Source organism: Salmo salar, chromosome ssa03 (assembly GCF_905237065.1).
Source record: "Salmo salar chromosome ssa03, Ssal_v3.1, whole genome shotgun sequence".
Taxonomy (NCBI): domain Eukaryota; kingdom Metazoa; phylum Chordata; class Actinopteri; order Salmoniformes; family Salmonidae; genus Salmo; species Salmo salar.
The window spans coordinates 92,895,308-92,922,827 of NC_059444.1; the positions used below are offsets into that span (position 1 = coordinate 92,895,308).

The 27,520-nt window shown below is 48.5% G+C and overlaps 2 protein-coding genes across 9 annotated transcripts in view; both read left to right on the plus strand.

Moving 5' to 3' along the window:
* The first annotated feature begins 764 nt into the window (after positions 1–764).
* LOC106601946 (claudin-6) lies at positions 765–4,581 on the plus strand. 2 transcript variants are annotated; one of them, XM_014194385.2, is made up of 2 exons: positions 765–1,115; positions 3,357–4,581. In XM_014194385.2, the coding sequence occupies exon 2, from the start codon at positions 3,631–3,633 to the stop codon at positions 4,273–4,275; it is 645 nt and encodes a 214-aa protein (XP_014049860.1). In that variant the 5' UTR covers positions 765–1,115; positions 3,357–3,630; the 3' UTR covers positions 4,276–4,581. The 2 variants fall into 2 exon arrangements, with proteins under 2 accessions (XP_014049860.1, XP_014049859.1); XM_014194384.2 differs by having other exon boundaries at positions 768–1,115; positions 3,332–4,581.
* A 6,997-nt stretch (positions 4,582–11,578) lies between these two features.
* Positions 11,579–27,520, plus strand: part of LOC106601945 (hepatocyte growth factor-regulated tyrosine kinase substrate) — a 39,708-nt gene continuing 23,766 nt past the window's right edge. For 2 of the 7 annotated variants that reach the window (XM_045715804.1, XM_045715805.1), the window contains exons 1-15: positions 11,579–11,817; positions 12,881–12,965; positions 13,202–13,277; positions 13,763–13,855; positions 16,574–16,691; positions 16,986–17,038; positions 17,147–17,215; positions 19,395–19,519; positions 20,575–20,725; positions 21,905–22,003; positions 22,087–22,182; positions 23,084–23,122; positions 23,601–23,795; positions 24,593–24,806; positions 26,114–26,286. In XM_045715804.1, the coding sequence (XP_045571760.1) occupies positions 11,781–11,817; positions 12,881–12,965; positions 13,202–13,277; positions 13,763–13,855; positions 16,574–16,691; positions 16,986–17,038; positions 17,147–17,215; positions 19,395–19,519; positions 20,575–20,725; positions 21,905–22,003; positions 22,087–22,182; positions 23,084–23,122; positions 23,601–23,795; positions 24,593–24,806; positions 26,114–26,286 (1,623 nt within the window). In that variant the 5' untranslated portion in view covers positions 11,579–11,780. The remainder of the gene's footprint in view (positions 11,818–12,880; positions 12,966–13,201; positions 13,278–13,762; positions 13,856–16,573; positions 16,692–16,985; positions 17,039–17,146; positions 17,216–19,394; positions 19,520–20,574; positions 20,726–21,904; positions 22,004–22,086; positions 22,183–23,083; positions 23,123–23,600; positions 23,796–24,592; positions 24,807–26,113; positions 26,287–27,520) is intronic. The other 5 variants (XM_045715806.1, XM_045715807.1, XM_045715810.1 and 2 more) reach the window with 5 other exon arrangements.

Below are 27,520 nucleotides of genomic sequence, written 5' to 3' on the forward strand. Positions count from 1 at the left end.
GTATCTTAAATAAGACATCCCAGTCTTATTCCCCCTCCAACTTAAATTGAACTTCTGTTTTCCTACAGCACTGACCTTGCTGATAACTACTTTATTGAGTTAAAAAAGAAACGTACTGTTATATGTGGTTGTCCCAGCTAGCTATTTTAAGATGAATGCACTAACTATAAGTCACTATGGATAAGAGCGTCTGCTAAATGACTTAAATGTAAAATGTAAAAAGTACATTTTGATCCCTGTCTGTTCTCCCAGTACTTCCTGTTTCTCTCGTTTGGATAGTTGAATTCTCGTCGTTGATCAGCATGGTTAACAGGTTGATGGTTGATTACCACAGCTACAACGGTCCTTTTGTAACTCCCAAAGTTCAAGTTAAAGGCAGGTCTTTAGGAGACATGATTTTCCTCTTTATTTTTCTCTTTCCTTCATGTGAACAGGAGGTAGAATAAGGGAAAGAACTAAACTAGAGCCCTCTGTGACCCGCCTCAGTCACCAACTTCAGTTGAACCCATAAAACATTAGAAACAGGGGGATGAAAAGAACAGCGCACATCAAAGAACAAGGGAACAAAAATATGAAAAAGAAGACCGAATGGGTTGTTGGCCTGGATGGATGGAGGAATGAATGGATGATGGTGTGGGGGGGTCGGACAGAGAGAACAGCAGTGGAGAACAGCGTGTCATTGTACTTGAACACCAGGCACTGGGAGACACACACACACACACACAAAAACACGGGAGACACACACTGTCACACACGCTTACACAAACACACTGACAGACACACAAGCGTATGCTTCTACCCACTGCCACACAGACTTGCGCTAGCTGGCATCTCAGAGGGCAGCCCTCTCTCCAGTCCTGTCCTGTCCTGGGTGTTGAAGCTAGCTCTTCACCCCTCTGCAGAAGCCAACCTGACCTCTCAGGTCCTCGTTCGTACCTGTGGACTGAGCTGAACCTTCAAGGCCTCTGTCTCTGCCTCCCCCTCAACCAGCCAACCGGCTACCTACATCCACCTCTGACCTATACAACCACAGCACCACAGGACTGCTGAAGAACACGCTGCTTTTCCAACGACTGCTTGGAAGAGGAGGGGAGATCCATCACACTACATCTGAGGTGACTAATGTACTCTAATGTATTGTTGGTTGTGTATTGAAAATACTATGGTGTTGGTACAGTCAACAAAAACATTGTGGTATTGAAACATTCCACCTCAAAGATAACTATGTGTATTCCATAGCTTGTTGAACCTGTCTATTATACAAATCTGTTTATTCTCTTTTAGGATCTCACTGTCTATAATACAAATCTGTTTATTCTTTTTTAGGATCTCACTGTCTATAATACTAATCTGTTAATTATCTTTTAGGATCTCACTGTCTATAATACTAATCTGTTTATTCTCTTTTAGGATCTCACTGTCTATTATACTAATCTGTTAATTCTCTTTTAGGATCGCACTGTCTATAATACTAATCTGTTAATTCTCTTTTAGGATCTCACTGTCTATTATACTAATCTGTTTATTCTCTTTTAGGATCTCACTGTCTATAATACTAATCTGTTTATTCTCTTTTACGATCTCACTGTCTATAATACTAATCTGTTTATTCTCTTTTATCATTAGTATGATACTGTAATTTATAAACTGGGTGGTTCGAACCCTGAATGTTGATTGGCTGAGAGCCGTGGTATACCGTATTCCACGGGTACGACAAATCAGTTATTTTTACTGCTCGACTAACATTGGTACCAGTTTAGAATAGCAATAAGGCAGCACGGGGGGGTATATGGCCAATATACCACGACTAAGGGCTGTATCCAGGCACTCTGCGTTTCGTCGTGCTTAAAAACAGCCCTTTGCCGTGCTATGTTGGCCATATACCACATCCCCACCGGGCCTTATTGCTTAAGTATCTGATGCCTATTCTTTTTTTAAACAATGTGGCATGAAACTAGAGAGTCCATCCCCTGTTAGACAATATTTTAATCCTAGTCTTATTTCATCATCCCACTGGGCACAGACGTCAGTTCAATGTCAAGTGTGGATTTACATTTGGTTGAGTTGTCAACTAACCGTGAATTCAACTTGAAATCAACAACAAATGTCACCATGTCATTGGATTTAGGTTAAAAGTTAGGTGGAAAAAGATGAAATGCCCTCACGTTGATGACTTTTTGATCCGATAAGTTTTCCACGTTGATTCAACGTCATCACGTAGATTTTCTGTTGTTGTTGTTGAAATGACGTGGAAACAACGTTGATTCAAAAAATTTTGCCCAGTGGGTTAATCTCTATCAGTTTTGCCGATACAAGTACTGATTGATCAATCTATTGTATGTTATTTCTGTTATTTCTCCCAGTCTTATTAAGACAGTCCAGAACAGAGTTAAACCGAGCTGGGTCCTCAGTCAACAGAGCCTGGGCCCACTGTACCAGTCCTGTATGAAAGCCCTGCTGTGTTCCGATCCTCCTCATGTTTTTCTGAGATAATCCAGTGTTCCAGCCAGGCAGGCATAGCATCTCGTAGCTCCAACACCCACAGCAGCACAGTCAATGGAAACCATTCTCTCTGCTCCTTCGGGTCCACACTGGAATCCAGTCACTCTCAGGCCCCCCCTGCCTGTTTACAAATAGTTATGATAAACATTAGTTACAGTAGCTAAGCACTGTGTCACGTCCTGGCCAGTATATAAAGTTAATTGTTTTGTAGTTTGGTCAGGGCGTGGCAGAGGGTATTTGTTTTATGTGGTTCGGGGTGGTGTGTTTGTTAAAAGGGTGTTTGGTTTAGTATTTCCGGGTTTTGGTTTATGTCTAGGTAGTTCTATGTGGAGTCTAGTGAGTGTATGTCTATGTTTGGTTAATTGGGGTTGGGACTCTCAGTTGAAGGCAGGTGTTGTCTATCTGCCTTTGATTGAGAGTCCCATATATTAGGGTGTGTTTGTGTTTGAGTTTTGTGGGTGATTGTTCTGTGCTTAGCCGTGTGCCTAGTCAGACTGTTATTGTCGTTTTTTCGTGTTTGTTATTTTGTACGTTCATTTTGAGAGTAATTAAAAATCAAGATGAGCATTCACGTACCTGCTGCGTTTTGGTCCTCATTCACCGACGACAACCGTGACACACTGTGATTATTTTGACTTTCAAATGTTTATTAATGCTATGTTAATCTGTGTAGGATTCAATATACTGGGTGAATGTGTTTTACAGTGATTCATGATATGATTTGCTATTATTCTGGTGGTTTAGAAGTTCATTTGCATAAGTACAGTTCAGAAGTGTCCTCAACTAGATCATTATACTAACCACTGCTTTTATTTCATCTGGTTCTTAGGACGTTTGGTCTTGTCTGTCCCCAGTTGGCCTCAGCATCAACCAGAGAGAAGGAGAGGGGCAAGAAGAAGAAGAGGAGGAAGAGGAAGACATCTGTTTTTCAAGATTTCGGAGGTGCATAGACTTTCCACAGCTTGGGACTATTTTAGTGAGACAAAGAGAAAGGACTTTAACATCCCAGTAACAACCAACGTGGTACAAATACTGACGAAAATCCAGCCAAATACCGGTAGACATCGTCAACCGTCACCACAACCGTTACTACTACCACAACAACAACAACAGCCTTACACCTTTACCATGGCGACCACCGGCATGCAGCTCCTGGGCCTGGTCTTGTCCCTGGTTGGCTGGGTGGGCGGATTCCTGGTATGCTCTGTTCCGCTGTGGCGCGTCACCGCCTTCATCGGCAACAACATTGTGACGGCTCAGATCATCTGGGAGGGGTTGTGGATGACCTGCATCGTCCAATCAACGGGCCAGATCCAGTGTAAGGTGTACGACAGTCTCTTAGCCCTGCCCAGCGACATGCAGGCGGCACGGAGCCTCACCGTGCTCTCCGTCCTCCTCTGTGGCCTGGCCCTGGCTCTAGGTGTGGTGGGGGTAAAGTGCACCAAGTGTATTGGTCAGAATAGTCTGAAGGCTCGTATTGCAAGGATATCCGGCTTTCTGTTTGGCATCGCTGGGTTTCTCTACCTGGTTCCTATCTGCTGGACGGCCCACTCCATTATCAGGGACTTCTATGATCCCCACGTGGCCGCGCCGCACAAGAGAGAGCTAGGCCCCGCCCTATACCTGGGCTGGGGGGCGTCGGCCTTGCTCCTGATTGGTGGGTCACTGCTGTATGCGGGGTCAAGTCCTCCCGGCATCCCCGGGTCTCCGACCTTCAGCAGCGACAGCAGCCCCCGTAGAGGACCTGCCGCTCAGGTCAAAGGTTACGTCTGATCGGAATGCCACAAAACACACAACAACACCCCATGATTCCGAGAATCTATGATTCTATGATTCCATGATTCCGCCCTGACAACATGAAAAACCCCCCTCCAATTTATACTTTTTAATACTTTGGAATGTTATTATTATTCGGTGGTGCTTTTTCTCATTCTTTCAAAAGATGCATTAGGAGGTTATGAAGGGAATTGTGAAATCATTTTGTTATTTCATGTGTTCCTGTTGTCCTCCGATAACCCTATTTTCTGTCAGTCTGTCTGTCAGTGTAAAACCCAATAAAATCATCAGTCTTTCAATTCCTCTCTGGGAAACTCCTCTGTGTGAATTCATCTATTCTAGGATACAGTAGCCTATATTCGCTTCAAACCAAAGGATTAGAAATGATGGTCACCAAGAGTAAATGTCTTGGCATTGTAGTGGGCCAATTGAACATGTTGTCATGTAGTCACCATTGTGCACTGTGAGTGGTGGTGCAGATTGGAATGGAACAATAGAACAACGGGGAACTGTGTACGTGTGTACGTCTGTGAGTGTGTGGTGTAGCGCTGATGGAGAGAGCACCAGCGAATGGTCTTTTTCCCAACCAGCTACCACTCATCCTCCATCTCCCATCAGGCCATCACTACAGACTGTACAATTATCTCCATGTTTCAATGTCTCCAGTCCAGTCTAGATATCAAAACCGGGGTCCTGTCCTCAGTTCTTAGGGGACACTGCCCGCGTCCCAAATATCACCCTATTCCCTATACAGTTCAATGCTTTTGATGAAAGCATAAAGCTCTGGTTTAAAACTAGTGCACTACAATGGGCTCTGATCAAACGAAGTGCACTATATAGGGAATAGGGTTCAATTTAAGACTCAGACTGGGTCCAGTCCAGCAGAACCAGGCTCCTCACAAATGATTGGCTGACAATGACATCATCAGATGATGTCATTGTATAGTTCCCATACACTGTAAGACAGGGTTCGTCAACTAGGTTTTTGCCTCGGGCCCAAAAAGTTTTCTGAGCTAATAGTCGGCGGGCTGGAACCTAATTAGCATATAATACAAGCAAAGTTAATAGGCTACACTACAAATGGAACAACATTGCTTTTGAACACATGATTAATACATAAAACATTTAATGACAATAACATAATCATTTTGAATTGATAAAACTCGTAAAATCACCAATGTCTTCTTATTCAGTTATTATGTTGTGTATTTCTCTGTGCATTGATTGGTGGGGAAAACAGCTCTACGTAGTCTACTGTAGTCAACACTAGTTTATTTACGTCAACATTCGTTCAGAACATTTACCTTCCATATACTGGAAGATCTGATGTCAAATCTCCAAACTGTTGATTGAGTACATTAGAAGAAGTTACAAACATCTCTCCATTCAAACAGTAAGTGTGTGTGTGTGTGTGTTTTGTCGAAGCATGTCATGTGGGATGTGTTGAGCCCCAGTAATAAATATTGTATTCATGAGACATAGTTGACATCCTTCAGATTCTACAGTGCAGCGCTGTTATAGCTACTTTAATTTGATAAGCCATTTCATAAGATCTATCCATCTTACAAATATGACAACCCACATCACTGGCAGGAATAATGACTATCAATGTATTATATATAAATGCAGATTTCATTAACTGTACAGCAGCAGATACGCATCACAGTGCATGGCATGTAGCCTCTTAGTGTAGGTACAGTTGAAGTCAGAAGTTTACATACACTTAGGTTGGAGTCATTAAAATTCATTTTTCAACCACTCCACAAATTTCTTGTTAACAAACTATAGTTTTGGCAAGTCGGTTAGGACATCTACTTTGTGCATAACACAAGTAATTTTTCCAACAATTGTTTACAGACAGATTATTTCACTTTGACTTCACTGTATCACAATTCCAGTGGGTCAGAAGTTTACATACACCAAGTTGGCTGTGCCTTTAAACAGCATGGAAAATTCCATGGAAATGATGTCATGGCTTTAGAAGCTTCTGATTGTCAGGGATTTCGTCGTCGTCAGACGATATGGCGAAATTATCGTCGGAAAAGGAGGACCAATATGCAGCAGAATTGTGTTGGCTCATCTTGAACATTTATTAGACTCAAAATGAACATACAAAATAACAAAATGAACTCACGATATAGACAGTCTTCTCAGGCTCACATACGCTAGACAAGAAACAATCTCCCACAAATGACAAACACAAACACACCCTAATATATGGGACTCTCAATCAAAGGCAAAGAGAAAACACCTGGGGCAGTCTGGCAGCTCCGGGCAGTCTGGCCACTCTGGCAGCTCCGGGCAGTCTGGCCACTCCTGCAGCTCCGGGCAGTCTGGCCACTCCTGCAGCTCCGGGCAGTCTGGCCACTCTGGCAGCTCCGGGCAGTCTGGCCACTCTGGCATCTCCGGGCAGTCTGGCCACTCTGGCATCTCCGGGCAGTCTGGCCACTCTGGCATCTCCGGGCAGTCTGGCCACTCTGGCAGCTCGGGGCAGTCTGGCCACTCTGGCAGCTCCTGACTAGTGGGCGGCTCTGGCGACTCCTGACTGACGGGCGGCTCTGGCGACTCCTGACTGACGGGCGGCTCTGGCGACTCCTGACTGACGGGTGGCTCTGGCGACTCCTGACTGACGGGCGGCTCTGGCAACTCCTGACTGACGGACTGACGGGCGGCTCTGGCGACTCCTGACTGACGGGCGGCTCTGGCGACTCCTGACTGACGGGCGGCTCTGGCGACTCCTGACTGACGGGCGGCTCTGGCGACTCCTGACTGACGGGCGGCTCTGGCGACTCTTGACTGACGGGCGGCTCTGGCGACTCTTGACTGACGGGCGGCTCTGGCGACTCTTGACTGACGGGCAGCTCTGGCGACTCTTGACTGACGGGCAGCTCTGGCGACTCTTGACTGACGGGCAGCCCTGGCGACGTCAGACTGGGATGACGCACTTGAAGCCTGGTGCGTGGTGCTGGTACTGGACGTACCAGACTGGGAACACGTACCTCCAGGCTAGTGCGGGGAGCGGGAACAGGACGAGTCGGACTGGGCTGACGCACTTCCGGGTCCGCATGAGAGACAGGAACTGGAAACACCGGGCTATGGAGGCGCACAGGCGGTCTTGATCTTACCTCCTGCACAACCCGTCCTGGCTGGATGGAACTAGTAGCCCTGTACGAGCGGGGTGCTTGTACAGGGCGGACTGGGCTGTGCAGGGGCCTGATGGTAGCCGTGCGTAGAGCGGGAGTTGGGTAGCCTGGTCCTCGGAGGCGTACCGGCGACCAGATGCACTGCGCAGACATCCTCCTACCAGGCTGGATGCCCACTCTAGCACGGCACCTGCGAGGGGATGGAATAACGCGCACCGGACTGTGCGTGCGTATGGGTGAGATAGTGCGCTCTTCAGCAAAACATGGCGCCCTCCACCTCATACGCTCCTCCATATAACCACGGGTAGCTGGCTTCTGGCTCTTCCTTGGCCTAGCCAAACTACCCGTGTGCCCCCCCCAAAAAAATTATTGGGGGTGCCTCTCGTGCTTCAACGCCAGTCGTGTTCCTCGGAAACGTTCCCAGTCCTTACCAGCCATTCTCCATGAGCCCTCTCCGGCCATAACTTGCTCCCATGTCCATCTCTCCCGTTTGTCCAATTCAAAATCCCTCTGCAACTTCCTCTGCTGCTTGGTCCTGGTTTGGTGGGAGATTCTGTCAGGGATTTCGTCGTCGTCAGACGATATGGCGAAATTATCGTTGGAAAAGGAGGACCAATATGCAGCAGAATTGTGTTGGCTCATCTTGAACATTTATTAGACTCAAAATGAACATACAAAATAACAAAACGAACTCACGATATAGACAGTCTTCTCAGGCTCACATACGCTAGACAAGAAACAATCTCCCACAAATGACAAACACACCCTAATATATGGGACTCTCAATCAAAGGCAAAGAGAAAACACCTGCCTTCAATTGAGTGTCCCAACCCCAATTAATCAACCATAGAAACACACTCACTAGACTCCACATAGAAATACATAAACATAGACCATAAACCAAAAACCCGGAAATACTAAATCAAATGCCCTTTTACCAAAACACCACCCCGAACCACATAAAACAAATACCCTCTGCCACGTCCTGACCAAACTACAATGACAATTAACCCTTATACTGGCCAGGACGTGGTACTGATAGGCTAATTGACATAATTTCAGTCAATTGGAGGTATACCTGTGGATGTATTTCAAAGCCTACCTTCAAATGCAGTGTCTTTTTTGCTTGACATCATGGGAAAATCAAAGAAATCAGCCAATCAGCCAAAATTGTAGACCTCCACAAGTCTGGTTCATCCTTGGGAGCAATTTCCAAACGCATGAAGGTACAACGTTCATCTGTACAAACAATAGTACGCAAGTATAAACACCATGGGACCACGCAGCCGTCATACCGCTCAGGAAGGAGGCGCGTTCTGTCTCCTAGAGATGAACGTACTTTGGTGCGAAAAGTGCAAATCAATCCCAGAACAACAGCAAAAGACCTTGTGAAGATGCTGGAGGAAACAGGTACAAAAGTATCTATATCCACAGTAAAGCGAATACGTTATCGACATAACCTGAAAGGCCTCTCAGTAAGGTAGAAGCCACTGCTCCAAAACCGCCATAAAAAAGCCAAACTACGGTTTGCAACTGCACATGGGGACAAAGATTACACTTTTTGGAGAAATGTCCTTTGGTCTGATGAAACAAAAATAGAACTGTTTGGCCATATGACCATAGTTATGTTTGGAGGAAAAAGGGGGAGGCTTGCAAGCCGAAGAACACCGTCCCAACCATGAAGCACAGGGGTATCAGCATCATGTTGTGGGGGTGCTTTGCTGCAGGAGGGACTGGTCCTCTTTACAAAATAGATGTCATCATGAGGAGGAAAATTATGTGGCTATATTGAAGCAACATCTCAAGACATCAGTCAGGAAGTTAAAACTTGGTCGCAAATGGGTCTTCCAAATGGACAATGACCCCAAGCATACTTCCAAAGTTGTGGCAAAATGGCTTAAGGACAACAAAGTCAAGGTATTTGGAGTGGCCATCACAAAGCCCTGACCTCAATCCCATGGACATTTTTGGGGCAGAACTGAAAAAGCATGTGCGAGCAAGGAGGCCTACAAACCTGACTCAGTTACACCAGCTCTGTCAGGAGGAATGGGCCAAAATTCACCCAACTTATTGTGGGAAGCTTGTGGATGGCTACCCGAAAAGTTTGACCCAAGTTAAACAGCTTAAAGGCAATGCTACCAAATACTAATTGAGTGTATGTAAACTTCTGACCCACTGGGAATGTGATGAAAGTAATAAAACCTGAAATAAATCATTCTCTGTACTATTATTCTGACATTTCACTTTCTTAAAATGAAGTGGTGATCCTAACTGACCTAAGACAGGGAATATTTACTAGGATTAAATGTCAGGAATTGTGAAAAACTGAGTTTAAATGTATTTGACTAAGGTGTATGTAAACTTCCGACTTCAACTGTATATAAATAAATCAAGTAGCATCCTATTTTAAACACACACATTCTACTTTCAATTAAAGTAATATTTCTGCCCACAAAACGGTATCCATCTCATTAAATTAAACACGTTATCTGCTATAAGCAGTTGTTTATATATTGTCTTGTTTCTTTGACTGAGGACGCTCTTGGCAGCCTGTCTCTCTCTGTGTCCAAACTTACCAGCTAACAGTAGAGGCTAGTAGACAGCAGTGGTGGAAAAAGTATCCAATCGTCATACTTGAGTAAAAGCAAAGATACCTTAAAAGAAAATGACTCAAGTATAAGTAAAGTCAACCAGTAAAACACTACTTGAGTAAAAGTCCAGAAGTATTTGTTTTTAAATGTACTTAAGCATCAAACGTAAAATTATAAATAATTTAAAATTCCTTTTATTAAGCATACCAGACAACACCATTTTCTTTTTTTTCTTTTTTATTTACGGATGGCCAGGAGCACCGTTCAACACTCAGACATCATTTAGAAATGAAGCATTTGTGTTTAGTGAGTCTGCCAGATCAGAGGCCATAAGGATGACCAGGGATTTTCTCTTGATAAGTGCGTGAATTAGACAATTTTCCTGTCCTGCTAAGCATTAAAAATGTGACGAGTACTTTCGGGTGTCAGGGAAAATGTAAGGAGTAAAAAGTACATTATTTTGTTTAGGAATGTAGTGGAATAAAAGTAAAAGTTGTCAAAAATATTAATAGTAAAGTAAAGTACAGGTACCCCCAAAAAATTACTTAGGTAGTACTTTAAAGTATTTTACCTTAAGTACTTTACACCACTAGTAGACAGCCTTCCTCTCTCTGTGTCCAGCCCTACTAGCTAACAGTAGAGGCTAGTAGACAGTCTTCCTATCTCTCTGTGTCCAGCCCTACCAGCTAACAGTGGAGACTAGTAGACAGTCTTCCTATCTCTCCATGTCCAGCCCTTCCAGCTAACAGTAGAGGCTAGTAGAGACAGAGACACAATGCCACTGTATGGAGCATCAGCAGCACAGCCACAACAATGGCCTCCAGTGTAATCCACAAAAAAAGGGCTTGGAACCTCTAACCCTGGCAATTTGACTGGTAAACTCATGGGTACACTCACATTGGCTGCCAGTCCACCCATAATGCCATCATTGACTTGAATGGGGTGGGTCGTTCTATCCATTCTGCTTCTATGTACTCATCTATGACCCAAGTAGACCTATGTATACCAGTGTAGGGAGGAGGAGAGTGTGATGAAATATAGCAAGGCAGTTCCTATTATTGATCACACTTGATGACGTAGGCCTATACCACAGGAGGCTGCTGATGGGAGAATGGCTCATAATAATGGCCGGAATTGCGCAAATGGAATGGCATCAACCACATGGAAACCATGTGTTTTATGTATTTGCTACCAGTCCTCCCCAATTAAAGTGCCACCAACCTCCTGTGGCCTAGACACATAGAAGGTTGCAGCTCCACCACCCACCAACACTTAATGATCCCTCTCTTCTCTTGAACAATTTCAAATTGCCTCACACAGGTAGACTGTGATGGGCCTCCGATTTGTTCTCTAATTTAAATGTCTCCCTATATTTCACTTTATCAAACTGAGTAGAATTTAGGCGAACTGATCAGAAAACCGCCATTGGTAAGGATTTATTGAGTACCCAGTAGGGGTAGCTTGTTGCACCGTCTTAAATGTACCTCGGTCAAACGTAATGTTATGGAACCCATGTCCACTTGAATAAACTGTACACAACGTCACCATGTACAATCACCTCTTCAGACTCTAGGGGGCAACGTCGCAATACTTTTAGGAATAGACGGACTTCACTACCGAACCACAGAGTTTCTAAACCCGACACGGGAAGTAGGAAGAAGCAATAACTTTGCAGCTGGCTAACGATCTTTACAGTGGATGTGTCAAATAATTTTTGATTGACCAAAAAATAACGTCTCGACAGCTAGCCTGAATCATTGGATCAGCCATGGGAAAGGGTGGTGGTACATTTGAGAGGCTTCTTGGTAAGATATGAGTATCTAAACATTTTACACCGGTGATTGTTTTTGCGTATTGTTTTGGCAGTCGTTTGAGGCTGTGACACAGCCCTGCTAACATTAGCTAGCTACTTAGCTAAACTTGGCATTGTCAGTGTTCAGTTTGACGATAGGCCGAGGCCTCTAATCGAGAATCGTCTTTTCTATCGAGTATTGCAGTGTAACTGCTTATCAATAACATGTAATTTAATCCACCAAAAACTATGCTTACACGCCTCGCATTTTGCTCTGTACACGGAAAGTGTCTAGCCTAGGTTAGCTTGGCTAGCTAGCATGCAAGCAACGCAATCAGAAGATGTTGTGTGGGTTCGCTGCGCCCCGATTTTCCCGACATAAAATCCAAAATAAAAATATATTTGTTTTGTTGGATATCCCTGCTCGTCAGACATAAATAATGGTTTTTATATTTTGCCATCTAGCTAGGTGTTCTAGGTATATTAGCTCGTTTGCTAGTAGTAGCATAGTTGGCTAGCTATCCAGCTCACCCCACTGCGCCAGACAACGTCACCAGACATATTTTCTTATCAGTCTCATCATAGACTAACTTAAACCCCAAAACAGTTTAGACAACTCGCTGACAACGAATCATGAGTAGATTGTTTCAAGTGTTCTGATGTTATTGAGGGTGCCAGTGCCTATTGTTGAGCCCTGTGTTGGCATAATAAACTAAGGCCGAAGGTTTGTGTCGATCATAATAACATACAGGCTCATTCCCGGTCACCGACGTTTCCTCTTAGTTTTGCAACAGCCGCAAGCTAGTTTTTGTGAGGTTTTGTCTTATCCACCCTGGTTAAAAGACCCTCACACTTCTCTTTTCTTACTAACACAGACTTAGCTGATAAATACTTTATTGAGGAAAAATGTACTTGCTACGACTGTGATATGTGGTTGTCCCATCTAGTTATCTTAAGATGAATGCACTGACTGTAAGTCGCTCTGGATAAAGTTGTCTGCTGAATGACGTAAATGTTTATGATGATCTTGAATGAAAGACATGTGAGACACTGAACCCTCTTCTCTCTGTCTGCAGATAAAGCAACCAGTCAGCTGCTGCTGGAGACAGACTGGGAGTCCATCCTGCAGATCTGTGATCTCATTCGTCAAGGAGACACACAGTGAGTAGTAGAGTGCTGAGTACACCACAGCCCTGATCAAATACTTAGAATCCTTCCTTCCTTCTGATAATCACTAGCCTAATCTCTGTGATTAGATAATTGCAGTGGAGAGGTCCTTAAGTGTTTCCATGACGAGGCCTAGGAAGGAACCATTTGAAAATAATTGGAACTAGCCCCATGTTTCTCCACACGATAGAAGTGTGTCTGGTCTGATCAAAGTCTTTCTCTACCTGCAGGGCGAAGTATGCCATCGGAGCCATTAAGAAGAAGCTGATGGATAAGAACCCGCATGTGGCCCTCTATGGTCTTGAGGTGGGTTACTAGACTGACCAATGCTGCGTGGATCTACGCTGAACCGCTTGTAATGACACAGTCATAACCTTCTAGTGCTCCTTAAAGGATGGCTTGATCAATTATTCAAATTGGGCCATATTGAGACGTTTTGAATAATAAATGCGTTGATGAAATGATATCCAGATTTATACCCCTCGATCACAGCGACAGCGTCATTCCATTTTGGTACACCAGAGGTACGTTCGTTTCCAATGGAAGTGCTTTCTGTGTGGTGTATGGTCGTCAGACTGTATGCCGTAGACGGTTTGACAGAAATGGTAGCAGAAGGTGAATGTTGAACTTTTGTTGCACACCTATCCAGATGATGCTGCGGAACATTTTGCTCAGTGACGCTGTCCATGTAACCAAGGTGATAGGCTAGTTCCATAATAAAAAGTCTGACGTGAGGCTTAATTAGGCCCCTGTGTTGTGAAGTGTGATTGAGTGTTTCTTCCACCTGTCAGGTGTTGGAGTCAGTAGTGAAGAACTGTGGTCAGACGGTCCATGATGAGGTGGCCTGTAAAACCACCATGGAGGAGCTGAAGGATCTACTGAAGGTGACCCTGTCTTGATTCACCCCCCTCAACACCTCCTTCACCCCGTCTACACCTTCCATCCACCCCCTCTACACCTTCCATTCAGCCCTGCCATGCCCCATCTTTCTTAGCGTCATAGCAGTCTTTCACTTCCATTGTTTTCCAGGTGGGGCACAAAGGTTCACAGGTCAACATCAAGGGCCTCTTAAACCAAACGTTTCAATTGAAACCAACTGAAGCCAAATCATTTTAAGCAGGTTACTCAGATGATTCTCTCTCTTACCCTCCCACTCTCCACTTGCTCAGTTCCAGGGAAGCTCCATTGAGACCTGGATGACCCCATTCTGATGGGTCATTCCTTAAAACAAGTGATGGAGTCAGGCCTAATGGTGTCATGTCCTTACCCTTACCTCCACTCCTTGTTGTATAGGAGTGTTATTCTAGAGTGGACTAGTCTGCTGTGGTCTTCTACAGGCCTACATCCCATCCATCTCCTCCTTGGGTTACTTCCATTCACACAGCTCTCATAGGGCCAGTTATGTTTGTGGTGAGCCAAAAGGATGAAGGGACAGTAACAGTTATGTTTGTGGTGAGCCAAGAGAATGAAGGGACAGTAACAGATATGTTTGTGGTGAGCCAAGAGGGTGAAGGGACAGGAACAGTTATGTTTGTGGTGAGCCAAGAGAATGAAGGGACAGGAACAGTTATGTTTGTGGTGAGCCAAGAGGATGAAGGGACAGGAATCAAACTACACATTAGAATAATAATAAAAAAGTTAGCATTTCAATTTATGTCAGAAAAGGAATGTCTTGATTTTATGTCGGCTGTCAGTTTTACAAGATACAACTTATTCTGATCTCAGTGTAGAAACTGGGAGTGTTAGGCTGCAGCACTGAAGTACTAATCCAATCGCGTGAGGGTTTCTTGTGGACGAGGCTGAAGTTCTCCCTAGACACTGATCTTGGGCCAGTTTTGCATTCCCCCCTACTAATGGTTCAGGTTTGGAGTGGGGGAGGGGAAGCTGACCCTAGATCTGAACCTAGAGGAAACTTTACCCCGGAGTGCTCCTTGTGGAAGGAATGCCCTCCCTGGCTCTGGAACTCTTGTGGTTTAGTTGGTTAAGGAGGGAGGCTAAGACTAGGCCGTGACCCAGTCAGCTGACATGGGCTTGCTTCCCAAATTACACCCTGTTCCCTAGTGCGCTACTTTTGACCAGGGCCCATATAGGACTCTGGTATAAAGTAGTGCACTATGTAGGGAATAGGGTGCCGTTTGGGACCAGAACAGCTGTAATAACACAGCAGACACCTCTTCCTCTGCTCTGCTTTCTCCACCGTGTCTAGATAGCAGACGTGTTCATGGTCCCTCTATACTGAAATCAGCTTCATGGCCAGCTACAGTTTGTACTAGTTTTCACACACACAGTGTGATCTGTCTGGGGGATATGTCTGAGCCTTGTGCTGCTGACTCCAATCCTTATGACCTTCTCACCCTGCGTCTTAGCCTAATAATCACCCACTGGTGCTGTAGTGAACTGCAGACCTGGGTTCAAATAGGGTTAGAAGTCTTTCAAATATTTCTGGTGTTTTGCATAAACCTGTCTGGAGTGCCAGAATCTGCAGGGTTTGCCGTTTTCAGACTATTCTATTGGTTCCATTGCTCCAGGTGAGCTAAGTCAAGCCTTGGTCAAATCTTTGAAATGATTTTCAAATAGTATTTGAACCCAAGTCTGCTGTAGTCTGACAGCCAGGGAGCTGGCCAGAGGTCATTCAGTGTTCCACATAGAAATGTAGCCTAATGAGTGGAGTTGACAATTGACAGTCCTTTAAGGAATCGTGTATGTTCTACACAATGCATTTCTATCTGCAATGTTCAGAATAAGATACATTTTATGAATAAAACTGAAATCAGTCTCTATTTATTTTATTTTTTAAAATATTAAACCGTTATTTAACTAGGCAAGTCAGTTAAGAACAAATTCTTATTTTCAATGACGGCCTAGGAACAGTATCTGTTCTACACAACGCATATCTATCTGATTGTGAATGGTATGTTAAGGGTGCACCCTCTTGAACAGTTCATTTGGATACACTATACAGCATGATATTGCAGTCTTTTGATTGGCTCCCCACCCTTGTCAGGTGACCTTCTGTTGACTTCCTGATGGTGATGTCATAGCTTGGTCACACGCTGATTCAGGTCAGACAGACTGAGGGACTTCCCAGCACAAGTCTCTCCTCTCTGTGAGAGAACACAGCAAGACAACACTAAACGTTTAGTCTCTGAAGTGACGTATGGAATGGGATTATTTAGGGGGAAAAGGACTGAAGGAAACCTTTTAGTTTGAAGTATTTCTCTAGAGACTTATTGGTCTGGTAAAACAAGTCTCTCTAGCCAGGTTAGAACCTTGTTTCAGTCTAGATGTATTCATATCGTATTATTATAGTATAGCTTAGTATTGTCTTCTATTTTGGAAGAAGGAAGTGTTGTTTTTGTAAGGGGACTGAGGTGCCCAATTTTTTTTTTTTTAAATAAAAGTTTCACTTAATATAGAGTAGCGTTTTTAAATGCAGCTTATCTGTCTATAAAAGGTGTACTTGTGAAGTTGTACTCAGTGAGTGGTGATGTGTTACAGTGTATCTGTACTGTGACTGTAACTCAGTGAGTGGTGATGTACAACAGTGTATCTGTACTGTGACTGTAACTCAGTGAGTGGTGATGTACTGCCCCTTGAAACAGACGGAGCCCAACGTGAGGAATAAGATCCTTTACCTGATCCAGGCCTGGGCCCACGCCTTCCGCAACGAGCCCAAATACAAGGTGGTTCAGGACACGTACCAGATCATGAAGGTGGAGGGTAAGTCAGATCCCAGATCAGCCCCTAGCCCCCTATACACTCCTGAAGACCTGAGAAGATTGGCTCGGTGGAAGTAACATAGTGGCAGCTCTTTGGCATTTTGCTCTCATCCCTTCCTCTCAGGTGTCCTCAGGTTTTCCATAGGGTCTGGAGGTTGGCTATGATCTGGGATTCAGACACACAGTCACTAACACACAGCAAACAGAAATGAGCAGTGTCACAGTAAATATTAATCTTGTATTAATAAACCTTTATCATGTATTGTTGGACATCCTGTATCTCCTGTTGTTCCAGGTCACGTGTTTCCAGAGTTCAAGGAGAGTGATGCCATGTTTGCTGCAGAGAGAGTAAGTCTTCCTCTTACTGATGTTGTTCTGGTTTGATACATCCTTACTACTGAATGTTCTCAGCTTGTTAGGAGGATCTCTAATGTCTCTCTCTCTCTGTGTGTCCAGGCTCCAGATTGGGTGGATGCGGAGGAGTGTCATCGCTGCCGGGTTCAGTTTGGAGTGATGACTAGAAAGGTAAGGCAACATGGCAGTCTGGCGGAATGACGGACTGGCGGAATGACGGACTGGCGGGAGGACGGACTGGCGGGAGGACGGACTGGCGGGAGGACGGGCCGGCGGTAGGACTGGCGGGAGGACGGGCCGGCGGTAGGACTGGCGGGAGGACGGGCCGGCGGTAGGACCGGCGGGCGGGCCGGCGGTAGGACCGGGCGGGCGGGCGGGCGGTAGGACCGGGCGGGTAGGACCGGGCGGGCGGGCCGGCGCGGTAGGACGCGGCGGGCCGGCCGGGCGGGCCGGGCGGTAGGACCGGCCGGGCGGGCCGGGCGGTACGACGGGCGGGCGGTACGACGGGCGGGCGGGCGGGCGGTAGGACGGGCGGAACGGCGGTAGGACGGGCGGAACGACGGGCAGGGCCGGCGGAACGACGGGCAGGGCCGGCAGGAGGATGGGCGGGAGGACCTTCAGGAGGACGGAAGGAAGGACCTTCAGGAGGACGGACGGACGGACGGAAGGAAGGACCTTCAGGAGGACGGAAGGAAGGACCTTCAGGAGGACGGACGGACGGACGGACGGAAGGAAGGACCTTCAGGAGGACGGAAGGAAGGACCTTCAGGAGGACGGAAGGAAGGACCTTCAGGAGGACGGACGGACGGACCTTCAGGAGGACGGACGGACGGACCTTCAGGAGGACGGACCTTCAGGAGGACGGATGGAAGGACCTTCAGGAGGACGGTCGGATGGAAGGAAGACCCGGCAGGAGGACGGACGGAAGGACCGGCAGGAGGACGGACGGAAGGACCGGCAGGAGGACGGACGGACGGAAGGACCGGCAGGAGGACGGACGGACGGAAGGACCGGCAGGAGGACGGACGGACGGAAGGACCGGCAGGAGGACGGACGGACGGAAGGACCGGCAGGAGGACGGACGGACGGAAGGACGGACCGGCAGGAGGACGGACGGACGGACCGGCAGGAGGACGGACGGACGGACCGGCAGGAGGACGGACGGACGGAGGAAGGACGGACCGGCAGGAGGACGGACGGACGGACCGGCAGGAGGACGGACGGACGGACCGGCAGGAGGGAGGACGGACGGACGGGCCGGCGGGAGGGAGGGAGGACGGACTGGCCGGCAGGCGGGAGGGAGGGAGGACGGACGGAATGAAGGACCTTCAGGAGGACGGAGGGACAAACTGGCGGGAGGACGGACTGGCGGGAGGACGGACTGGCGGGATGACTGACTGGCGGGAGGACGGACTGGCGGGAGGACGGATGGAATGACGGACCGGCAGGAGGACGGACGGACGGACGGGCCGGCCGGCGGGAGGGAGGACGGACGGGCCGGCGGAATGAAGGACTGGCAGGAGGACGGACGGACGGACGGACCGGCAGGAGGGAAGGAGGACGGACGGGCCGGCCGGCGGGAGGGAGGGAGGACGGACGGGCCGGCGGAATGAAGGACTGGCAGGAGGACGGACTGGCAGGAGGACGGACTGGCAGGAGGACGGACTGGCAGGAGGACGGACTGGCAGGAGGACGGACTGGCAGAATGGCGGAATGACGGAACGACGGACTGGCAGGATGACGGACTGGCGGAATGAAGGACCGGCAGAAGGACGGACTGGCGGAATGAAGGACTGGCCGGAGGACGGACTGGCAGGAGGACGGAATGACGGACTGGCGGAATGACGGACTGGCAGGATGACGGACTGGCGGAATGACTGGCAGATGGGCGGGCAGGAGGACTGAGCAGCAGTGGTTTGTGTGGAAATGTGTTCTTTCCTTTCTCCTCCAGTAACACATTGTGTATGTAAAAGGGAGAGAATGATATGACTTTGAATTTGTTTTGATTATTCTGTCTGTTGGCGTTCTCTCCCTCCTGTTGCAGCACCACTGTAGAGCCTGTGGTCAGATCTTCTGTCTGTTGGCGTTCTCTCCCTCCTGTTGCAGCACCACTGCAGAGCCTGTGGTCAGATCTTCTGTCTGACATTCTCTCCCTCCTGTTGCAGCACCACTGCAGAGCCTGTGGTCAGATCTTCTGTCTGACATTCTCTCCCTCCTGTTGCAGCACCACTGTAGAGCCTGTGGTCAGATCTTCTGTCTGTCTGACATTCTCTCCCTCCTGTTGCAGCACCACTGTAGAGCCTGTGGTCAGATCTTTTGTCTGTCTGACATTATCTCCCTCCTGTTGCAGCACCACTGCAGAGCCTGTGGTCAGATCTTCTGTGGGAAGTGTTCCTCCAAGTACTCCACCATCCCCAAGTTTGGCATCGAGAAGGAAGTGCGTGTGTGTGAGCCCTGCCACGAGCTGCTCAACAAGTGAGTTACCGGGCTAGAGAGAGAGAGAGTTACCGGGCTAGAGAGAGAGAGAGAGTTACCGGGCTAGAGAGAGAGAGAGTTACCGGGCTAGAGAGAGAGAGAGTTACCGGGCTAGAGAGAGAGAGAGTTACCGGGCTAGAGAGAGAGAGAGAGTTACCGGGCTAGAGAGAGAGAGAGAGAGTTACCGGGCTAGAGAGAGAGAGAGAGAGTTACCGGGCTAGAGAGAGAGAGAGAGTTACCGGGCTAGAGAGAGAGAGAGAGAGTTACCGGGCTAGAGAGAGAGAGAGAGAGTTACCGGGCTAGAGAGAGAGAGAGAGTTACCGGGCTAGAGAGAGAGAGAGAGTTACCGGGCTAGAGAGAGAGAGAGAGTTACCGGGCTAGAGAGGGAGAGAGCGTTACCGGGCAAGAGAGGGAGAGAGCGTTACCGGGCTAGAGAGGGAGGGAGAGTTACCGGGCTAGAGAGGGAGAGAGAGTTACCGGGCTAGAGAGGGAGAGAGCGTTACCGGGCTAGAGAGGGAGGGAGAGTTACCGGGCTAGAGAGGGAGGGAGAGTTACCGGGCTAGAGAGGGAGGGAGAGTTACCGGGCTAGAGAGGGAGGGAGAGTTACCGGGCTAGAGAGGGAGGGAGAGTTACCGGGCTAGAGAGGGAGGGAGAGTTACCGGGCTAGAGAGGGAGGGAGAGTTACCGGGCTAGAGAGGGAGGGAGAGTTACCGGGCTAGAGAGGGAGGGAGAGTTACCGGGCTAGAGAGCGAGAGACTCAGCCAAAACCACCCTCAATTCCATTTCGTCAGCCTGTATATTTAAAATGTCCCACTTCAGCCTTCATAGAGCATTTGGTCAGCCTGTAGAAGTTGTTGTTCTAGTGGTATAATTTCATGTGGTGGGTAGGTACAGTTAATGAATGATCTGTATACGTGGGATCTTCTTCTGTAAATACCATTCTGCTGCTCAGTACCCGTCGGTATCCATCCATCCAGTTTATTGTCCAACGACCTCTGACTCACCAAGTTGTGTGTCTGACCCCTGACCTCCCTTCTGACCCCTCTCCTCACCAGCCACCCTTCCCTCTCTCCCCCGCCTAGGAAAGCTGAAGGGGGTAAACCAGTCGGGACATCCACCTCCGTGGCTCCAGGCCCGGCAGAGCTGCCGCCAGAGTACCTGACCAGCCCCCTGTCCCAGCAGTCTCAGGTAGTGGTCCAGGAAACAGTAAGTGAATGTATGGCCTACGAGATGACCCCCTGGTGGTGATAGCCAGGTGTCTGCGTCCCAAATCGCAACCTATTCCCTACATAGTGCACTACTTTGGGCTGTGACCACCAGAGCTCTATGGTAGTGCACTATATAGGGAGTAGGGTTTAATTTCAAGTGCAGACCCAGACAGTCTCATCCTCCCCAATAGAGACGATGTATGGGATCAGTTTAACATGCCATAAACTACAACATGGGAGTTGTAGTTTGATGAGCTTTTTTGGGGGGGGTTGTAGTTTGACGTGGTAAAATGATTCCCAATGATCACCAATCATCTCCCTCCCCCTCGAACACACAGAAAACAAGTCTTTGTTATTAGATTCTTATAAGGCCCACCTGCTATCTCCCGTTTGTCTTTCTCCTAACTCTCCCTGCCTCCTTGACCACGGTGGGATCCCAGGTTGTTAGTGTTTACAGTGAGGCTGCTCCTACATACATGCCCCTTGGTTGGAGAGCGAGGTAGCAGCAGTGTTCCCTTCCTCTGCAGTCTGGGGGTTTAGATGTCTGTAGGACTGTTTTAACCTTAACCATCAAACCTGGAACTGCAATAATATGATAAAGCAATATTCTGAGAAGTGAAGCACAACTGCAATGAACACCACCTGGAATGCAGCCATTGGCTTGGCTTATTACCCAATGCCCACCCTGCTTTACCTTCCCTGGTGTTTCTCCTCTAACCTTCCCCTCCCTGGTCCTCTCTCCTCCCTGGTCCTCTCTCCTCCCTGGTCCTCTCTCCTCCCTGGTCCTCTCTCCTCCCTGGTCCTCTCTCCTCCCTGGTCCTCTCTCCTCCCTGGTCCTCTCTCCTCCCTGGTCTCCTCCCTGGTCCTCTCGCCTCCCTGGCCCTCTCTCCTCCCTGTTCCTCCCTGGCCCTCTCGCCTGGGGGCCTCCCTGTTCCTCCCTGGCCCTCTCTCCTCGGGGCCTCCCTGTTCCTCCCTGGCCCTCTCGCCTCGGGGCCTCCCTGTTCCTCCCTGGCCCTCTCGCCTGGGGGCCTCCCTGTTCCTCCCTGGCCCTCTCGCCTCGGGGCCTCCCTGTTCCTCACTGGCCCTCTCGCCTGGGGGCCTCCCTGTTCCTCCCTGGCCCTCTCGCCTCGGGGCCTCCCTCCCCTGGGGGTTTCATTTCCCTTCCCTGTCTCACCAGGTGCCCCCCAAACGGGATGAGGCGGCCCTGCAGGAGGAGGAGGAGCTTCAGCTGGCCATCGCCCTATCACAGAGCGAGGCTGAGGAGAAGGAGAGGATGGTGGGTAGTGCTGTATATAAATAAAGGGACTGTAGCTCCACAGTGGGAATGGAAAGACACTGATACATGTTGTGTGTCTACAGAGACAGAAGAACTCGTACGGGGTCTACCCCAAAGCTGACCCCGCCCCAGTCACCTCCTCAGCCCCCCCCGTCAACTCACTCTACTCCTCTCCTGTGGTAAGACTTTCTCTCATCCACTCCCTCATCCTCTCTCTCTATAGATGTACTCTGTGTTAACACCATCCTCTCTCTCTCTATATAGATGTACTCTGTGTTAACACCATCCTCTCTCTATAGATGTACTCTGTGTTAACACCATCCTCTCTCTCTATAGATGTACTCTGTGTTAACACCATCCTCTATCTCTCTATAGATGTACTCTGTGTTAACACCATCCTCTCTCTCTATAGATGTACTCTGTGTTAACACCATCCTCTCTCTATAGATGTACTCTGTTTTCTACACTAAGTCTTGGCGCCCCACTAAGTCTCTTGTGAAGTAGTACTTAGTAACTGGTACATTATGACGGCTCCATATTATACTGAAATGCTGCACATCCTTTTATCTGAATATTTATTTAGACCCGTAAGTCATCTTTTACAATAACCAGCTAGTTGGTCAAGAGGTGAACAATGAGACATGTACTCTGTCTGTATGTGTTGGTATGTATGTATATTCAAGTACCACTATACACCTGTAATGACTATGCAGGTACCACTATACGCCTGTAATGACTATGCAGGTACCACTATACGCCTGTAATGACTATGCAGGTACCACTATACGCCTGTAATGACTATGCAGGTACCACTATACGCCTGTAATGACTATGCAGGTACCACTATACGCCTGTAATGACTATGCAGGTACCACTATACGCCTGTAATGACTATGCAGGTACCACTATACGCCTGTAATGACTATGCAGGTACCACTATACGCCTGTAATGACTATGCAGGTACCACTATACGCCTGTAATGACTATGCAGGTACCACTATATGCCTGTAATGACCATGCAGAGACTTAACCATGTATAGGGTCTGTTGTTGTAATGTATAATGTGTGTTTCTCCCCAGAACTCCTCTGCTCCCTCAGCTGAAGATGTAGACCCTGAGGTAAGACACAACTCTGAGCTGTCTCTGAGCTGTCTCTGAGCTGTCTCTGAGCTGTCTCTGAGCTGTCTCTGAGCTCTCTCTGAGCTGTCTCTGAGCTGTCTCTGAGCTGTCTCTGAGCTGTCTCTGAGCTGTCTCTGAGCTCTCTCTGTGCTCTCTCTGTGCTCTCTCTGTGCTGTCTCTGTGCCGTCTCTGTGCCGTCTCTGTGCCGTCTCTGAGCTGCCTAGAATTAAACCTATGTCTCATTTGATACATTTACAGCTCAGACTGCACGGTAGTGTAAATGAACTATATACTGGTGTGAGTTTCCCAGAAACATAAAGGTGATTACTAGGTCATTGGTTGTCCATTGCCCACATATGGATGTATGATCTTACTGCTAAAGACCATCTTTGTGTTTGGGAAACTGGTCCCAGGTCAGTATGTCTAGTCATGTTTTGGTTGAGAGGACATTCCTGAACTATAATGGTCTTCCTTCCAGCTGGCTCGCTACCTGAACAGAACGTACTGGGAGAAGAAACAGGAAGAGGCACGCAAGAGTCCCACCCCCTCTGCCCCTGCCCCCGTACCGTTGGCTACTGAGCCCCTGCCAATCAGCCAGCCCCAGCCAGTGGAAACTGTTGCACCAGTCCCAGCACAAGTCGTCATGGCCCCGCCTCCAGTCAACATAGTGGAGGTTAGTTGTACACTGCTGTGTTATGAGAGATGGAAGACAAATGGATTTTCTTATTTGTTCAGGTGAAAATTCATGCATAGCAACAGAGATTGAAGTAGACTTAGATTAGAAATGACTACATGCTCTTTGTCCTTATCGGTTTGTTCCTCCTGAATGACTCTCCACTTTCCCTCCTCTCCTTTCTCTTCCTCTACTCCCTCCTCTTCCTCCCCCGTCCTCCCTTTCACCTCTCCCCTTCCTCCCTTTCTCCTCTCCTCTTCCTCCCCCGTCCTCCCTTTCACCTCTCCCCTTCCTCCCTTTCTCCTCTCCTCTTCCTCCCTTTCTCCTCTCCCCTTCCTCCCTTTCTCCTCTCCTCTTCCTCCCCCGTCCTCCCTTTCTCCTCTCCCCTTCCTCCCTTTCTCCTCTCCTCTTCCTCCCCCGTCCTCCCTTTCACCTCTCCCCTTTCTCCTCTCCTCTTCCTCCCCCGTCCTCCCTTTCACCTCTCCCCGTCCTCCCTTTCTCCTCTCCTCTTCCTCCCCCTTCCTCCCTTTCTCCTCTCCTCTTCCTCCCTTTCTCCTCTCCTCTTCCTCCCCCGTCCTCCTCTTTCTCCTCTCCTCTTCCTCCCCCCCCCCCCCTTTCTCCTCTCCTCTTCCTCCCCGTCCTCCCTTTCTCCTCTCCCCTTCCTCCCTTTCTCCTCTCTCCTCTTCCTCCCCCGTCCTCCTCTTTCTCCTCTCCTCTTCCTCCTCCGTCTTCCTCTTTCTCCTCTCCTCTTCCTCCCCCGTCCTCCTCTTTCTCCTCTCCCCTCTTCCCCCCCCCAGCAGCAGTATCAGAACGGTGAGTCGGAGGAGAACCACGATGCGTTCTTGAAGGCTCTGCAGAACGCGGTCACCACCTTCCTGAACCGTATGAAGAGTAACCACATGCGTGGTCGCAGCATCACCAACGACAGCGCCGTGCTCTCCCTCTTCCAGTCCATCAACACCATGCATCCCCAGCTACTGGACATCCTCAATCAGCTGGACGAGAAGAGACGTGAGTTGGGGGGGGGTTCTCTGTGTGTGTGGTGGGGGGTTTTGTTGGTTCTCTGTGTGTGTGGTGGGGGGTTGGTTCTCGTGTGTGTGGTGGGGGGTGTCTCTGTGGGTGGTGGGGGGTTGGTTCTCTGTGTGTGTGTGGTGGGGGGTTGGTTCTCTCTGTGTGTGTGGTGGGGGGTTGGTTCTCTCTGTGTGTGTGTGGTGGGGGGTTGGTTCTCTCTGTGTGTGTGTGTGGTGGGGGGTTGGTTCTCTCTGTGTGTGTGTGTGTGTGTGGTGGGGGGTTGGTTCTCGTGTGTGTGTGTGTGTGTGTGTGTGTGTGGTGGGGGGTTGGTTCTCTGTGTGTGTGTGTGGTGGGGGGTTGGTTCTCTGTGTGTGTGTGGTGGGGGGTTGGTTCTCTGTGTGTGTGTGGTGGGGGGTTGGTTCTCTGTGTGTGTGTGGTGGGGGGTTGGTTCTCTGTGTGTGTGTGGTGGGGGGTTGGTTCTCTGTGTGTGTGGTGGGGGGTTGGTTCTCTGTGTGTGTGGTGGGGGGTTGGTTCTCTGTGTGTGTGGTGGGGGGTTGGTTCTCTCTGTGTGTGTGTGTGTGGTGGGGGGGTTGGTTCTCTCTGTGTGTGTGTGTGTGGTGGGGGGTTGGTTCTCTCTGTGTGTGTGTGGTGGGGGGGTTGGTTCTGTGTGTGTGGTGGGGGGTTGGTTCTCTCTGTGTGTGTGTGTGGTGGGGGGGTTGGTTCTGTGTGTGTGTGTGGTGGGGGGGTTGGTTCTGTGTGTGACTTTGTTTTTGTAAGAGAGATTCTCTGAGGTCTGGATTCAATCTGATCACGCTTTGTCTGTGATGCATGTTTTAAACACTGTGTTCCCATGTTCGTGGAGACCACATTCACTGTAAACAATGTCTCAATCAGGAATGTCCTATAAATGGCATATTGTCCAAATCTGTGATTGGATTGAATCCCGGCCTAGCGCTTGCTGAAACCGTGAGCAAGTCTGTCTGCTTGTTGGTTTCCCATGTCTGTTGTCTTGGTCCTGTAACGTTTAACCGCTGTCTAACTAAACATCCCCATGTCTGTCTGCTTGTTGGTTTACCATGTCTGTTGTCTTGGTCCTGTAACGTTTAACCGCTGTCTAACTAAACATCCCCATGTCTGTCTGCTTGTTGGTTTACCATGTCTGTTGTCTTGGTCCTGTAACGTTTAACCGCTGTCTAACTAAACATCCCCATGTCTGTCTGCTTGTTGGTTTACCATGTCTGTTGTCTTGGTCCTGTAACGTTTAACCGCTGTCTAATTAAACATCCTCATGTCTGTCTGTCTGCCAGTGTACTACGAGGGTCTGCAGGACAAGCTGGCCCAGGTGCGTGATGCGAGAGCCGCCCTGAACGCCCTACGAGACGAGCACAGAGAGAAGCTGCGTCGTGCTGCCGAGGAGGCAGAGCGACAGAGACAGATCCAGCTGGCCCAGAAACTAGAGATCATGAGACAGAAGAAACAGGTGACAGACTGGGGAACAACAGGGCTGGGAGTCTGTTTAGGAGGGGTACTATTACAGATAGTAACAGGTAACAGACTGGGGAACAACAGGGCTGGGAGTCTGTTTAGGAGGGGTGCTATTACAGATAGTAACAGGTGACAGACTGGGGAACAACAGGGCTGGGAGTCTGTTTAGGAGGGGTGCTATTACAGATAGTAACAGGTAACAGACTGGGGAACAACAGGGCTGGGAGTCTGTTTAGGAGGGGTACTATTACAGATAGTAACAGGTAACAGACTGGGGAACAACAGGGCTGGGAGTCTGTTTAGGAGGGGTGCTATTACAGATAGTAACAGGTGACAGACTGGGGAACAACAGGGCTGGGAGTCTGTTTAGGAGGGGTACTATTACAGATAGTAACAGGTAACAGACTGGGGAACAACAGGGCTGGGAGTCTGTTTAGGAGGGGTACTATTACAGATAGTAACAGGTAACAGACTGGGGAACAACAGGGCTGGGAGTCTGTTTAGGAGGGGTACTATTACAGATAGTAACAGGTAACAGACTGGGGAACAACAGGGCTGGGAGTCTGTTTAGGAGGGGTGCTATTACAGATAGTAACAGGTAACAGACTGGGGAACAACAGGGCTGGGAGTCTGTTTAGGAGGGGTACTATTACAGATAGTAACAGGTAACAGACTGGGGAACAACAGGGCTGGGAGTCTGTTTAGGAGGGGTGCTATTACAGATAGTAACAGGTAACAGACTGGGGAACAACAGGGCTGGGAGTCTGTTTAGGAGGGGTACTATTACAGATAGTAACAGGTAACAGACTGGGGAACAACAGGGCTGGGAGTCTGTTTAGGAGGGGTACTATTACAGATAGTAACAGGTAACAGACTGGAGAACAACAGGGCTGGGAGTCTGTTTAGGAGGGGTACTATTACAGATAGTAACAGGTAACAGACTGGGGAACAACAGGGCTGGGAGTCTGTTTAGGAGGGGTACTATTACAGATAGTAACAGGTAACAGACTGGGGAACAACAGGGCTGGGAGTCTGTTTAGGAGGGGTGCTATTACAGATAGTAACAGGTAACAGACTGGGGAACAACAGGGCTGGGAGTCTGTTTAGGAGGGGTACTATTACAGATAGTAACAGGTAACAGACTGGGGAACAACAGGGCTGGGAGTCTGTTTAGGAGGGGTGCTATTACAGATAGTAACAGGTAACAGACTGGGGAACAACAGGGCTGG

Coding starts and splice junctions, on each gene's coding strand:
- LOC106601946 (XM_014194385.2), top strand. CDS start 3,631: ATGGCGACCACCGGCATGCAGCTCCTGGGCCTGGTCTTGTCCCTGGTT.